This window comes from Giraffa tippelskirchi, chromosome 12 (assembly GCF_054371585.1).
Source record: "Giraffa tippelskirchi isolate mGirTip1 chromosome 12, T2T-mGirTip1v1.2.pri, whole genome shotgun sequence".
Lineage (NCBI taxonomy): Eukaryota > Metazoa > Chordata > Mammalia > Artiodactyla > Giraffidae > Giraffa > Giraffa tippelskirchi.
Window position 1 is genome coordinate 77578358 of NC_137286.1, and position 13480 is coordinate 77591837.

The 13480-nt window shown below is 35.8% G+C and overlaps 1 protein-coding gene across 1 annotated transcript in view; it reads right to left on the reverse strand.

Annotated features, from left to right (window-relative positions):
- Positions 1-705: 705 nt before the first annotated feature.
- The window catches only part of PCDH17 (protocadherin 17), a 107192-nt gene continuing 94417 nt past the window's right edge, over positions 706-13480 (reverse strand). The window contains exon 4 of the mRNA XM_081547250.1: positions 706-1388. Coding sequence (XP_081403376.1) covers positions 706-1388 — 683 coding nt within the window. The remainder of the gene's footprint in view (positions 1389-13480) is intronic.

Genomic DNA, 13480 nt, shown 5'->3' on the forward strand with positions numbered 1-13480 from the left:
GAATTAGTCTATGTGTGCGCAGGACAAAATGGAATATATCTTTTTACACTTAACTTTTATACGACATGAGGTGTTTTACAAATGACCCAGTTTTTAATTTTTTTCGACTAATGATACGGAATGTTCTCTGTGTTTATATGTGTGGCAGGTAACTTTATACAGAAATGTTTACCACAAATATGTGTTAATGTTTGGTGTAGCTTGGACTACTGCAAGGTCTTTTCGGGACGTTCAGTAGAAGCCTGTGGTGACTGCTAGAAATTCTACCACAGATCAAAAATTAAGACCCTGCTTTGTATGGGGTTTATAGGTAAACAGTTAAGTCAGCATAAATCATGGAGGACAGTCTTAGAGCGATCAGAAAAGATCTTCCATTCTCACACTGCATACCTTCCTAACAGATTGTCAAAAGGTGACTTGCTTCATCATCCGCTTTTATCTCCTTTCCTTTTTCTTCTCTGTTTGTCTTTCCTCTTTGAGCATCGTTAATTCTGTCCTAATATAAGTCTGGTCAGAACAAAACCATCGTTATCTCTGAAAAAGAAACAGCAGTGAAAAGAACATACTCATGGGCACTTCAGATGTTCACTAAAAGCCTTAAAGCAGCATCGGGCTTTCTTCATCCCTGTAAAATGGGGTTGTCACCAGGAGGGATCATTTTTCAATCAGAAGAAACAGGAAGATGCCAATGCCTTTTGTTCTTTTTCACTTTCTCACAGCCACAGGGTCATTTCCCCGGCAGTCCTGCAGAAGCTTGTCAATTTCCCTCACGACCTCCTCTGCATCCACCGACTCTCTGCCCAGATCCTGGCCGGGGTGGTCAAGTTGCTCCAGGACGGTGCCCATCTCGCTGGAATCCCGGCTGGCTCTCGAATGCACGTCTGCGAAGACCCTTGCCATCTGCTCAGAAGCCAGGAAGGGAGGGTCTCTTGGTTGCTTGCTGGGGGACAGATACTGACTGTCAGTGGGCAAGTACTGGCCGCTCGCCTCGGCCAGGGCTCCTGGCTTTGCCTCGCAACCATCCAGGGGCCCTTTTGCGGAAGTGCAGGGCTCGATGCACGCCTTGGTTGGGCTGCTTGATGCTGAAGGGACCTCTTGGAGAAGAGGGCTCAGGGCACGTTTGGCTTTTAAATAAGGTTTCACATTGGCAATGAGAATCGTGTGCTCTCGCTTGTCTTTCCCAAATGTACAAAAAGTCTTTTTCCCAGTGGGATTCACAGTTTCGTAAGTCTCAGTCTCAACGTTAGCTTCAACTGTGGGTACAAAGAGATTTGTGCGGTAATCTGCATTTTCAGCCTGATTGGTTGCAGGGAACTGTGGCATCCAGCACCTGTCAGAATGACCAAGCACTCGGCATTCATCTGTGCAATTAACACACTCTTCCGGTTCTGCAAAACAAAAGAAAGACAGCAAAGCCAATCACTAGGGTTGCCTTTACGTTTCTACCGAGACTGTGATCCACTCTCCCTGGGTTTGCTTGACCTCTGGTCTCTTAATTAAAAAGGAAAAGAAAACAATAATTAAAACATTTCAGGATGGTTGCATAAACCTGCTGGTTGAGACAATGGTTTTATTTAAGTCTATTCTCTAGATATTAACGAATTCCCATAGCCTGGAAAGAAGTAAAAAGTGGCCATTGGAGAATCATTCTCAGTAGAATAGAACATCACTGTAAACTAATCTCCTGGGGATATCAGTTAGTCTTTGTTCTGTATAACCCATCCTGGAAACAGGGAACTTCAAAAAGGATTACCAGGATTAATTTTTCAAATCAAATAACAGTACAAAAACGGAATTGCAAACTTCCATACCAAGTCCTAAGCTGTTTTTTTTTTTTTTTCATGTTTATCCCTATTTTGCTTGTAATTGTTATTTTGGTAACAGTCATGAAATAAAACTTTTCCTTTAAAAGCCTACTTTTCCTACTGAGAGTAGCAAATAGAACTTTCTATCCAAATGTGTTATAAACAACCTTGTCAAAAATGTACATAGTCTTATTGTAGTAGATTTGCAGATGGATCACGTAATCAGGTTTCTTCAATTTTTTTGTTTGTTTGTTTTGTTTTTGGTATAAGTAAGTGAAAATGGATTTAGTCAACAGATATAGTTCAGAATGAATGACAAATCTTGATTTCCTAAACAGTAATGCTTTCTGGGAGAATTTCGCTTCTCTTTCAGGATAACATGTAGATAATCTAAATAAACCATTCTTTTAATTACCACTTCTTCAAAGATGCTGAACAAGAAAATATGAAAGAAAATTCCTTCACTATGACAACAGTCCATGAACTCAATATTTTAAGCTATAACGTTGAACTATATCCTCCCAGTTTTCCCTTTCATCAACAAATGGGTGTCCTCCTTATGTTTAATGATCCTTTTTAAAACAGGGAATATTTTTTCAGGAGAGGATATTTACAATTTAATTCCATGTGATGGGAATAGAATTCCCTACACATTTGGGAACTCTTGGGATTACCATTTAATTGATGCAAGAGGATCTCTATAATGTACAGTGTCCTATGTGCAAGGGAAAAATCAGCACATTTAATAGCACTGATAAATTTATACAGTTACATGTAAAAGTCATATACAAAATCTGCTTATATTTAAAACACATAAATAATTCCTTATCCAAAAAGAAAAAATAAATAAATAAACCACAACTTAATTTACCTCAAAAGGTTTTAGGATAAAATAATTTTCTCTGAAACTAAACTCTTAGAAAGGAATCAAAATGGTGTTTTGACAGAACAAAAATTCTATGATATTTCATAACATGTATCATTCACACATGAAATGTTAAAAAGAAGTATCTAGGTGGCCTTTCCCTATTTTAATTGTCCTTCTTAAAATACATTTACCTAGCAGTGAATAGAATATGTTAAGTTTATTACGTAATGCAGTCAAGAATATTGAAACGTAGTCTCAAACTAAACTATCTACTATCTACTCACAAACTCAGATACTGTCTATGATTTGAAAGGTTGTCAGACAGATGGACACAAACAGAAGCAGAAGAAGCTGGCAATTTTCTGGAAAGCCTCCCTGTGCAGATTTAAAGTAGAGTAGGATTTAAACAACAGGATATCGAAAAAGTTTAATATCAGGTATCTGTTTACATTATGTATTCTGAAAGTAAATCATCAATATTATACCTGTGTCAGTAAGTTTTAGAAAAAAAATATGTATCATTTCACTCAACTAATTTTATCCTTCAAAGATCCAGTGAAAAACTTTACCATCCATTTCACTTGGTAATATTTCTATATCTTTTGAGTTGTGATTTTTAAAAACTTCATTTATAACCCATACACTCTCTTTGAAATACAGTAACATAGTTTTATTTTTCAATATTGAATGGCCTCAATTTCAGCAATTTGGATAGCCCAGCTCTGAATGAATTCAATATGAATTCAAGAAGAGAGTGAACGAGATAGAATAATGCAGATGTATGAAAGTATAAATCGACCTTGAATTTGAAACCATCAACATAAACTCTGCAGTTTTACTACTCAACTTCATGTCACAACTGAGGGAGAAAATTTCAAGTACTGATTATGACACATTACATGCTGTTCACCTTGTGATTAGACTGTAATTTTGATAGCAGCCACTATACTAAGGAAACCACAACTCTGTGGTTTCCCTGGTTTACTGATTATCATGTTCGCCTAACATGTGCAAGGTCCCCGGTTGGAAACTGAGTGGAAACAGCTTCACTTTTGGGCTTCTCTGGTGGCTCAGCTGGTAAAGAATCTGCGTTTATGTGGGAGACCTGTGTTCAATCCCTAGGTTGGGAAGATACCCTGGAGAAGGGAACTGCTATCCACTCCAGTATTCTGGCCTGGAGAATTTCATGGACTGTATAGTCCATGGCGTTGCAAAGTGTCTGACACAACTGAGCAATAGACTTGATAGCAGCAGTTCACAGACAATGAAGAAAATCAAACGGACGCTTACGCTTTTGTACAAACAGCGGAAACTATGAGCATAAAGTGAACTACAATTGCCAAGAGCCAAATAATTTATGAGAAAGTCAAATTATTTCTGAAGTAACATAAATAAATAGATGATTAGGTTGGTACATAAAAGAGACATTGGTAGCAAATAAAGAATGGCCTACTAGACAAAAAATAGAAAATGACTGGAAAGACAAAAAGAAATAGAAAGGGAAGAAGGGATGCTAGTGAGAGGAGAGCAGAATGGAGGGAGGAACTAGAAGCTTACGGGAAGAGGCGTCATATGGGGAGGATTTTTGCTATGCACACCTTCTATTATAATTTTTTAAATCTCCTCAGTAAACTAAGTGTGTATAATAAAGGATAATAACATGGAGGGTTTTCTCCAGCTCTAGAGCTATAAAGGTAGATAATCAAACTTCTTTCTGTACCTTGGGGAAATGAATTCCAGAACAGATATGTTGAATTATGAACTATAAAAATGAAAAAAGAAGCAAGTTATATAGGCAGCCACTGTTTACAGAGATTGTATATTTGCATCAAAAAAGAAAAAAGTAGGGATCCTGGACAGAAAACAAACTTAGAGATCTTTGATCCAAAATTCACTTTTTCTTCTGGGCCAATCTGGGATTACAAAGAAATTATTTACCGTAATTTTTGTCCTTTCCTCAATACAACATGAGAACTCTTTCACAAAATCATCCTTTGCCAAGAAAGATCGGATAATCCAAAAGGTATACAGATGAGAGTAACCAAGAGGTAAGCATGTTTATATTGCAAAGTGAAAACAACTCTGAAGTCCAACAGCTGGAAATATGGGCAGTTCTGTCTACAGAGAAGGTTTACAGTGTCTAATTTTTTAAATGTATAATTATCTGAAAGACCGTGTGACATGTGCATACATTTAAATTCTTGTTTACTATTAAGAATCACTTTCTATACTACTATGGACTTTCCTGGTGGCTCAGATGGTAAACAATCTATCTGCAGTGCAGGAGACCTGGGTTCAATCGCTGGGTCGGGAAGATCCCCTGGAGAAGGGAATGGCAACTCACTCTAGTATCCTTGCCTGGAGAATTCCATGCACAGAGGAGGTTAGTGGGCTACAGTCCATGAGGTTGCAAAGAGTTGAAAATGACTGAGCAAGTAGAACTTTCTTTACCACTATAGTCACATCTCCTTTTATATAAGATCCCAAGGGGAGGGATCTAAACACAGTCATCTTAATTAGGTCAATTTTAAATTATATGATTTTTTTGGCAAAAGATATAGTCACTCAAATTACTAAAAGCACTTGCAATTCAGCTGCCACCATAAACTACACACACACACACACACGCACAAATCTCTATTTATATGTGTGGATAGCATCACCGACTCGATGGACATAAGTTTGGGTAAACTCTGGGAGTTGGTGATGGATAGGGAGGCCTGGCATGCTGCGATTCATGGGGTCGCAAGGAGTTGGACATGACTGAGCGACTGAACTGAACTGAACTGAATAAAATTGAGCTTACTCCAGGAGATAGTCCAAACGAAATTTTAAAACTCAAATGCATTTCCAATGTATTCCTGAAAATTAAAAATCAGTAGCTACCATAGGAGAAATACAGGTGAATGAATAAAATACACAGAAAAGTTATATATTAGTAATATAAAAGATATATATCTATAAGCATATATATGAACATTTTTATAATTTACAAAACTTTATATATAATTTACATGTATAAAAATTTTTATTTAAATCATCAATAAACAACACTTTAATCTTTCTCTTTTCCCATCAACTGAGTGTGAAATCTCTGACTGAATAAACAACTTGACTACTGATTTTAAAATTTTATATAATTCAAATTGATTTAGAAATAAAGATGTTTGAAATCTGCATATTCATATTGGCTGACAAATCTGAAAGCTCTTTCGATCTTTTTTTAAACCTAGACTAAGCTGTTTAACAACTTAATCTTAAAGATATTAGGCAAGCAATCGTTTTCTGCCAAAATATATCTTCAAAGGAACAGTCACTGTGAAAGTTACATATGTGTAAAGAAAAAAGATTTAGGTAATACACGAAATTATCTGTTCCCAAAGTATTGGATTTTAGCAATCTTCCACAAACGTTACCAGAACTTAATGTTCATAACGTGATTTTAACACTGTGATGTCACTACATCATTAAGAATCCACAGCCATTTCAAGATGGGTAAGAGATGCCAACGATCGCTATGTATAAGACTAAAATTTGAAGGCAAAACACTATTTAAACCAGCAAGGATTATTAAAGATGAAGGGGCATATGTTGAATATAGTTATTTTGGGAAAAGTCAGAGGAAAAAAATCCATGCGTGTTGTGACTCTGTAGCGTTCACCGCAAAGGAAACATGTTGAGGAACCAGTTCATAAAATTTCTTACTTCAGAGTAAATCTATCTCTTTATTTTAATCTGCATCACTCTCAAGAAGTAAATTATAAGATAAGCTTATTTTCCCTTTCTTCAAAGCATTATACCACATTGCCCAAAGAGAGATGTTAGCAACTAATTTGTTAACACTTAGGGAAATATTAGAAAACATAAAAGGATTTCCTCCCCTTAGTTTCAGCTTTGCTGGCTGCCTCTGGAGCCCACATATTTGTACATCTGAAAACATGCATATTATTTCTGGAATAGGAGTCTCACATACGCATCTGATTTATTTTTTATAATGATGAAATAAAGTCTCTGTCACAGAAATCTGAAAACCAAAATCCATAAATCAGAACATTAAGTAAGGAAGCTCTGAAGCGGTGTGGTTGTGGGGGAAGGCTATTTGAGAGAGTTTTCTGTGCTTTATTACTGTCAACAGAATAGTTTTATTTCTGTTTTGTAAATAGCTTTAAATAGGAATAGTGCTCTTCTGTTAGTGTGCTGGTTGCTCCTGTTTCTAACAGCATCTTAAAATTAGAGTTGTTTCCAAGTAGACAACTCTATAAATGGAAGTTCATTTTTCATTTGTTCTCAGTTTTCTTTTTTATTTCTAGTTTACCTTCTTCTGAGCTTCCCTGGTGGCTCAGATGGTAAAGCGTCTGCCTGCAATGCAGGAGACCCGGGTTCGATCCCTGGGTTGAGAAGATCCCTAGAGAAGGAAATGGCAACCCACTCCATTCTTGCCTGGAAAATCCCATGGATGGAGGAGCCTGGTGGGCTACAGCCCAAGGCTTTGCAAAGAATCAGACAGGACTGAGCAACTTCACTTCTCACTTGACCTTCTTTCACCAGGATAAGCTTTCATAATACCTAATTAGCTGTCTGGGAAAGCAGAGAGCTGGCACCCATCTATATTCGTGGCTGGCCCAAGTGTTCTGGAGTTTAACCCTGCAGAGTCTCAATTGACCCCTATCACAGATTATCTGCCAGTAAACAATGGCAAACCAGAACCTTAGACTGACAGTTTGTGTATACCAGTTTTCCACTGAAAGTTTTTAATGATGTAACCACATCTTGCTTTGCTGTTTTTTTCTTTCTTCAGCACAAACACACACACATACACACAATTTTACACGTGCATGCACACTTCTCTATGAACACAACAAATTACAATTAATCCAAATATATTACAACAGAAAAAACACCAATACTAAAATACAAATACTAAATATCAGTACAAAACACTAATACTAACTAAAATTCTGGTCAGAATACAGTTCAATAACCTCAAATAAAATGTATCTTTAAGTAAATTGACACAATTCATAACATCCTGTGAACTGACAGCTTTCGACCATAAACCGTTCTCTCCTTTTTTGACAATGTTGATGATTATTCACTTATTTCCCTTTACCATCCTGTAAACTCCTTACACTTGTTATGATGATAGGGTGAGTCATTCCATATAAATAGTACTTTAACAATCTATTCTTTCAATTATTTGCATTTATGATTTCTATGTCCCATTTACTAGCACAGTAGTTAAAAATAAACCTTCTGATTTCCCTCTATCTAACTATGAAGGGGCTAAAAATTCCACTTTCAATATTATTTCTCAAGACAGTGTTGGAAAGTTGTCTCAAAACATCTTTCTCCGTGTCAAAGAAAAAAAAAAAGAGTATCCTAATAATTTTATCACACACTTTTTTTTCTGCTAGTGTTCACATGACTGCCAAAATTAATTTTAGCACAATTTTTAACAAGCTTGGTGTATCCCTTATGCAGGGAAGAAAAGGGAAAAATGTGGCATCAGAGAACAGTCACTTTTCTTTAGCTAAGTGATCTTTCATCTATTGCTTTGTATTCCCCGTGTCTCTCACTTGTGCACAGTGATCTAGGTTATTCTGCTGCTGCTGCTGCTGCTGCTGCTAAGTCGCTTCAGTTGTTTCCGACTCTGTGCGACCCCATGGACTGTAGCCCACCAGGATCCCCCGTCCCTGGGATTCTCTAGGCAAGAACACTGGAGTGGGCTGCCATTTCCTTCTCCAATGCATGAAAGTGAAAAGTGAAAGTGAAGTCGCTCAGTCGTGTCCGACTCTCCGCAACCTGGTAGACTGCAGCCTACCAGGCTCCTCCGTCCCTGAGATTCTCCAGGCAAGAATACTGGAGTGGGTTGCCATTGCCTTCTCCCTAGGTTATTCTACTCATCAAATAATTGATACACAGATACATAGAAGTGGGATGTGTGTTTGCTTCCTTTGCTTTTTAATATAAGATCAGGTATCTTACTACTACATGCTCGTTTGTTCATTTCCTGAGGATTCTTGTTACATTTTGCCAGTGATATCATGATATAACATTGTGTATAGACTCCAGGAATTAAACTATTTCCTAATAATTGGCCATAAGCGGTCAGGATTTAGGAACATAGTTCGTAAAATAAAAACACTATGAGGTAAACGTATATATATTAGGTGGGTGCACCGCCAATTTGGCTGCCAGATTTGACCTCAGTTGTGAAATGCCATTCATCTGCTTTTGATAGACAGAGAGCACGTTTTGAAGAGGAAGTTGGTATAATGCTATCAAATAGTCAAATCGCGACAGCTTTGAAGTACCAGTCCTTTGGCGAGCACTTGCATCACACAATGTTTCAGAATGTATTGTCCCGGCTGCATTCAGACCCCAGAAACCACTGATCTATATCACATTCAACTGAGTCCAATTGCAACTGGGTGTCTGGAGAGCCTGGAGCTTCACATTTACTCTTCAGTGCACCTGTACACCTTCAGGGATGGTTTTGACTGTCTGTGACCCTTTGGACATAATAATTGGTCTCCCAGAATGAATGTTCTGGCATAAATAATGACAACCACAGATAACGCTCTGAGATGAAGAAAAAAAAAATAAAGGTGAACAATAAAAACAAAAGGATTTTATTTCTTTATAGGAAATCTGATATGGAAGCACCAGAAATTTAAAAAAAAAATAATAAATGAGAGTCTAAACCACGCTTTGGGAACCTGTGGTACAAATATAACTGAGTCTTGTGGCACATTGTTCTGAAATTAACTTTCAAAATGTAGCTGCTCCCCTCCCTTCATCCCATACTGGAGCTGCAGTCATTACCTGGGGCAGAAGCAGACATCTGGAAGTGAAGTCACAGATAAATGGGGCCATCTCTTTCTTAACAGGTACCCTGAGGAGAACTGACTCGGAAACTCAATTCTACACTAACTGAAACAAGGTTTATGTTTGTTTGTTTGTTTTTGTTTTTTGAATAAAGGACTCTGACATGACCTCTCAAGGAAAAACAATACAACTCAAATGCCCCACCAGAACTAAAGAGCTTCACTTTCTGCCATAAGGGTGGTGTCATCTGCATATCTGAGGTTATTGATATTTCTCCCTGCAATCTTGATTCCAGCTTGTGCTTCATCCAGTCTGGCATTTCACATGATGTACTCTGCATATAAGCTAAATTAGTAGGGTGACAATTTACAGCCTTGATGTACTCCTATTCCTATTTGGAAACAGTCTGTTGTTCCATGTCCAGTTCTAACTGCTATTTATTAACCAACCATAAGATTGCATATGATCCCGTATCAGGAAGATTAAATATTCTGGAAGGTCAGAAGAGGAAGGACTAGAAGAAATAAGATCATTATAGGTATCTAGGAGAGAAGTAATAAATACTCCTACAATGCAAGGAAAATGTTACAAATAAAGCAGATGTTGAATCTCAGAAACTTTTCAAAATTTATTCTGGCTACTTAGAAAAATAAATAATGAAAATTCCTGAAAATACTTTCCAAAATACATTTCTATTTTGGACAAAGATAATGCCTCAATTTTCCTATTGTATTATTTTTTTTAGCATGACTCCATGCCTCTTATTTTTTACTCTATTTGCCTCATTGAGCTCTTTATACCCCTTGAAGATCAAGACTCTGAGGTCCTGGTGTATTCTTTCATGCTCTATTCCTTGAGAACACACTCAATAGTCTCACTTCTGAATTTGAACAGAATGCTACTATGGATATAAAAGAAGATTAAATTGAAAAGGTATCAAATACTATTGGCTACCTATAATACGAATAACCAATCCTTACAAATTACTCAGTTCATTTATGAGAACGTAATGTCAGTTTTCAGAACGATCCCAGGACCTAACAAAATTATGCATAATAGCTCTCTTTTGCTATGAGATACACAGTACTTAGAGTAACATCAGATCTGTTAAATACTGTATTTATATAAAATTCCAAAGTTCTCTGTTTATTATTGAGAATTATCTTATTATTACTGGTACCATTTTCAATAATATAAACAAATCCTACCTGACATATATCCACTGAAACATGGAAGTCAGAATATTTTCCACTTAAGATAATTTTTTAAACTAGTGATTCTGTTATTTAAATTAAAATCTTTATTTAAATAATCATCTCTTCATAATTTTAAATTACAAAAACAGTGAGTATTCTAAAAAAACCTACATGTCAGCATCTATAAGTTTTCTTTATTTGTTTGTTTTCTTCTCTCCTAGGTTCTCCTTTGTCTTTTTTTTTTTTCCTTACTGCATTGTTGGGTCAAATGTACCAGTTTCTCTCTTTTGATTTAAGGTAGCTGCCTCAGTGTTTTATGGTTTATCTGATAGCTTCCATCAACATATGCATTAATTAATATGTCTTTGTAATGTTAGATTCTTAAAAGGGTTAATGCAGCTTCCAAAATTCCTGATTTATATGCAGTGAGAAACCTACACGCTGGCATGCAGTAGTTAGTAAGAGCTGTTTGGTTTACAAGGACAAATTTAAATTTCTAGCAACTTAAAAAATACTGTGAATTTCAGACCCAAGACTATTCAAATACACTACTATGGAAGAGACATTTTCCTTCTGTTTTATCACCTGTGTAACCGTATCTCTGATAATGACACCACTGTTGATGACATGGATGAATGCATCTAAAATTCAAGTCATTCTCCTAGCAAAGTGGTAATTCTGCAAAGAAGGTCAATGAAAACACGCCTGTTAAGCCACACTCTTTGTAAGAAGCAACAAGCAAGATCGTCTTTTTAGTGTTTTTCCCTCCTGTCTGCTATCTGATTTCTGTTCAGATGATTATCTATTTGCCAGTGTAAGTCTCGCTGTTCACTTTGTTCCTATCATTTGCTTGTTTTCAATTGCCGGAGACAAATAAACAGAATTGGTATCATTTTGAGCATTCTCAGAAAACAGTTAACTCAGATGCAACTAATCCTTTCCTACTTATTATTTAGTAATCAATGCCTGGCAGTAGGATTTAGGAGCCCCAGAAGGTGGATTTTTAAAAAATATTTTAATACTGTTATATTTTAATGACATTCTGATCTCCAAAAGCTACTCATTAAATTCATAGAACTCTACTCTAGAGATATAACTAAAGTTTCAATTTGGTTACCTTCAATTAGGTGGACATAGTTCCAAAAGAACAGATGAGTGTCTTGTTCAGGTCAGCATTTTTTAAAATGTAATTTTTAAAAATAAATAAGTAATACAAAAGATGTTTTCTTTTAAGATTTAAAACTGGGGAAAATAGATGAAACTATGATTATCAATATATATAACTCCTATAAAATTACTTATTAGAATCATTTAAAATAAATTGAATCTAAATATCCTCAATATGAATATATCCACATGCACAAATGACAATAAATATGTATTTTCACCAAAAATGTGTCCTGTTAAAGAAATCTTTCTGAGGGAACTGTTAAACTTGATAATGTGCCAAGGTAGATTCAGAAAAACAAACAGGTCTTTTCAACCAAAACAATTTGGCCGTCATCATACTAAAACAACTCCTACCACAACGTTGCTAATACTACCACTATTATTGCTACTATTATTATAGTTTAAAATATATAAACAGTAGGAAAAGAGAGAGTGGCATTTTAATTGACATTTTAAATAAAGCCTGTTCTCAGAATTACATCTCTAAAATCATTAAGTTAGTTCTTATTACCTTTACTATAACTGCAAGTTTATAAAGCTGGTGTTTTTTACTCTGTAAGAGTGGGTCACCCCAAGAATGAAGGTTTAAGCAAAGTCAATATACTCAATATCCATGTTCTAGAGTAAATATACATAAATGCATGTTATCATGGGTTTTACTGGCAATAACAGGCCATTTTTCTAGTAATAGCTTTAATATTTCATAAAACAGACTGAATAATATTTTGTAATATTTCATGAAAACACACTGAAGCAAAGATATTGGGGAAAAAAGTATGAAACTCACATACAGAAAGAGAAGATACAAGGCCTTCTGGGCCACCCTGATATGTAATCAAACAGAGCATCAAAACACTATTGGAAAAAGCTAGTCTTGAATCAGAGCAAAGATTAAAATGTGCTTTAAAAGGATATGAAACATATGCACACATAATGCAGTATAAACATCAAAAGGTGACTACAGTGGCGTTTTAAGTACTTTCTTATCTTGGAGAGCATTTTCTGAGGTTTAATTATCAACTAAACCCAAACTATAGAACAGATGATAAACAGAAAGTGCATGAGTAATAATAACAGGGAAATAGCTGTAAGTATATGAGAACTTATTTTATTTTCAGACTCGTAATCTAAACTAATCTAAAAGAAAATCCATATTGAATTCACAGGGGAAATTCATAGAGACAGTCTTTTTTAAATTGACCATACTGCATTTGATCTTTTCCCTTTAAAATATGTATGCTCAGTCTCAGAAAGAAGTGATCCTTTAGGCTGTCAAAGTAATTTTTCAGTAGCTGCTTAACAATTCCATGGTCATAATGAAAATAGTCATAATCTGGACTACTCAGTTTGTTGTTCAAAGTCCTCCTTAATCTGGCCCAAAGAAACTTGCTAGACAATTCTATCATAAAAAAACAAAAAAACAAAACAAGCAACAATACCAACAACAACAACAAACACATTCTAACAACAAGTCTAATCTGTACACATTCTTTCTCAGCAAATCTCTGTAATCTTTAGGAAATGGCAGTGATTTTGTAACTGAACTCTAACATTCCTTTAGAGCCTTATAGGATTTAAGTCAGTTGGAGACTGCATTAATACAATCTGTCACT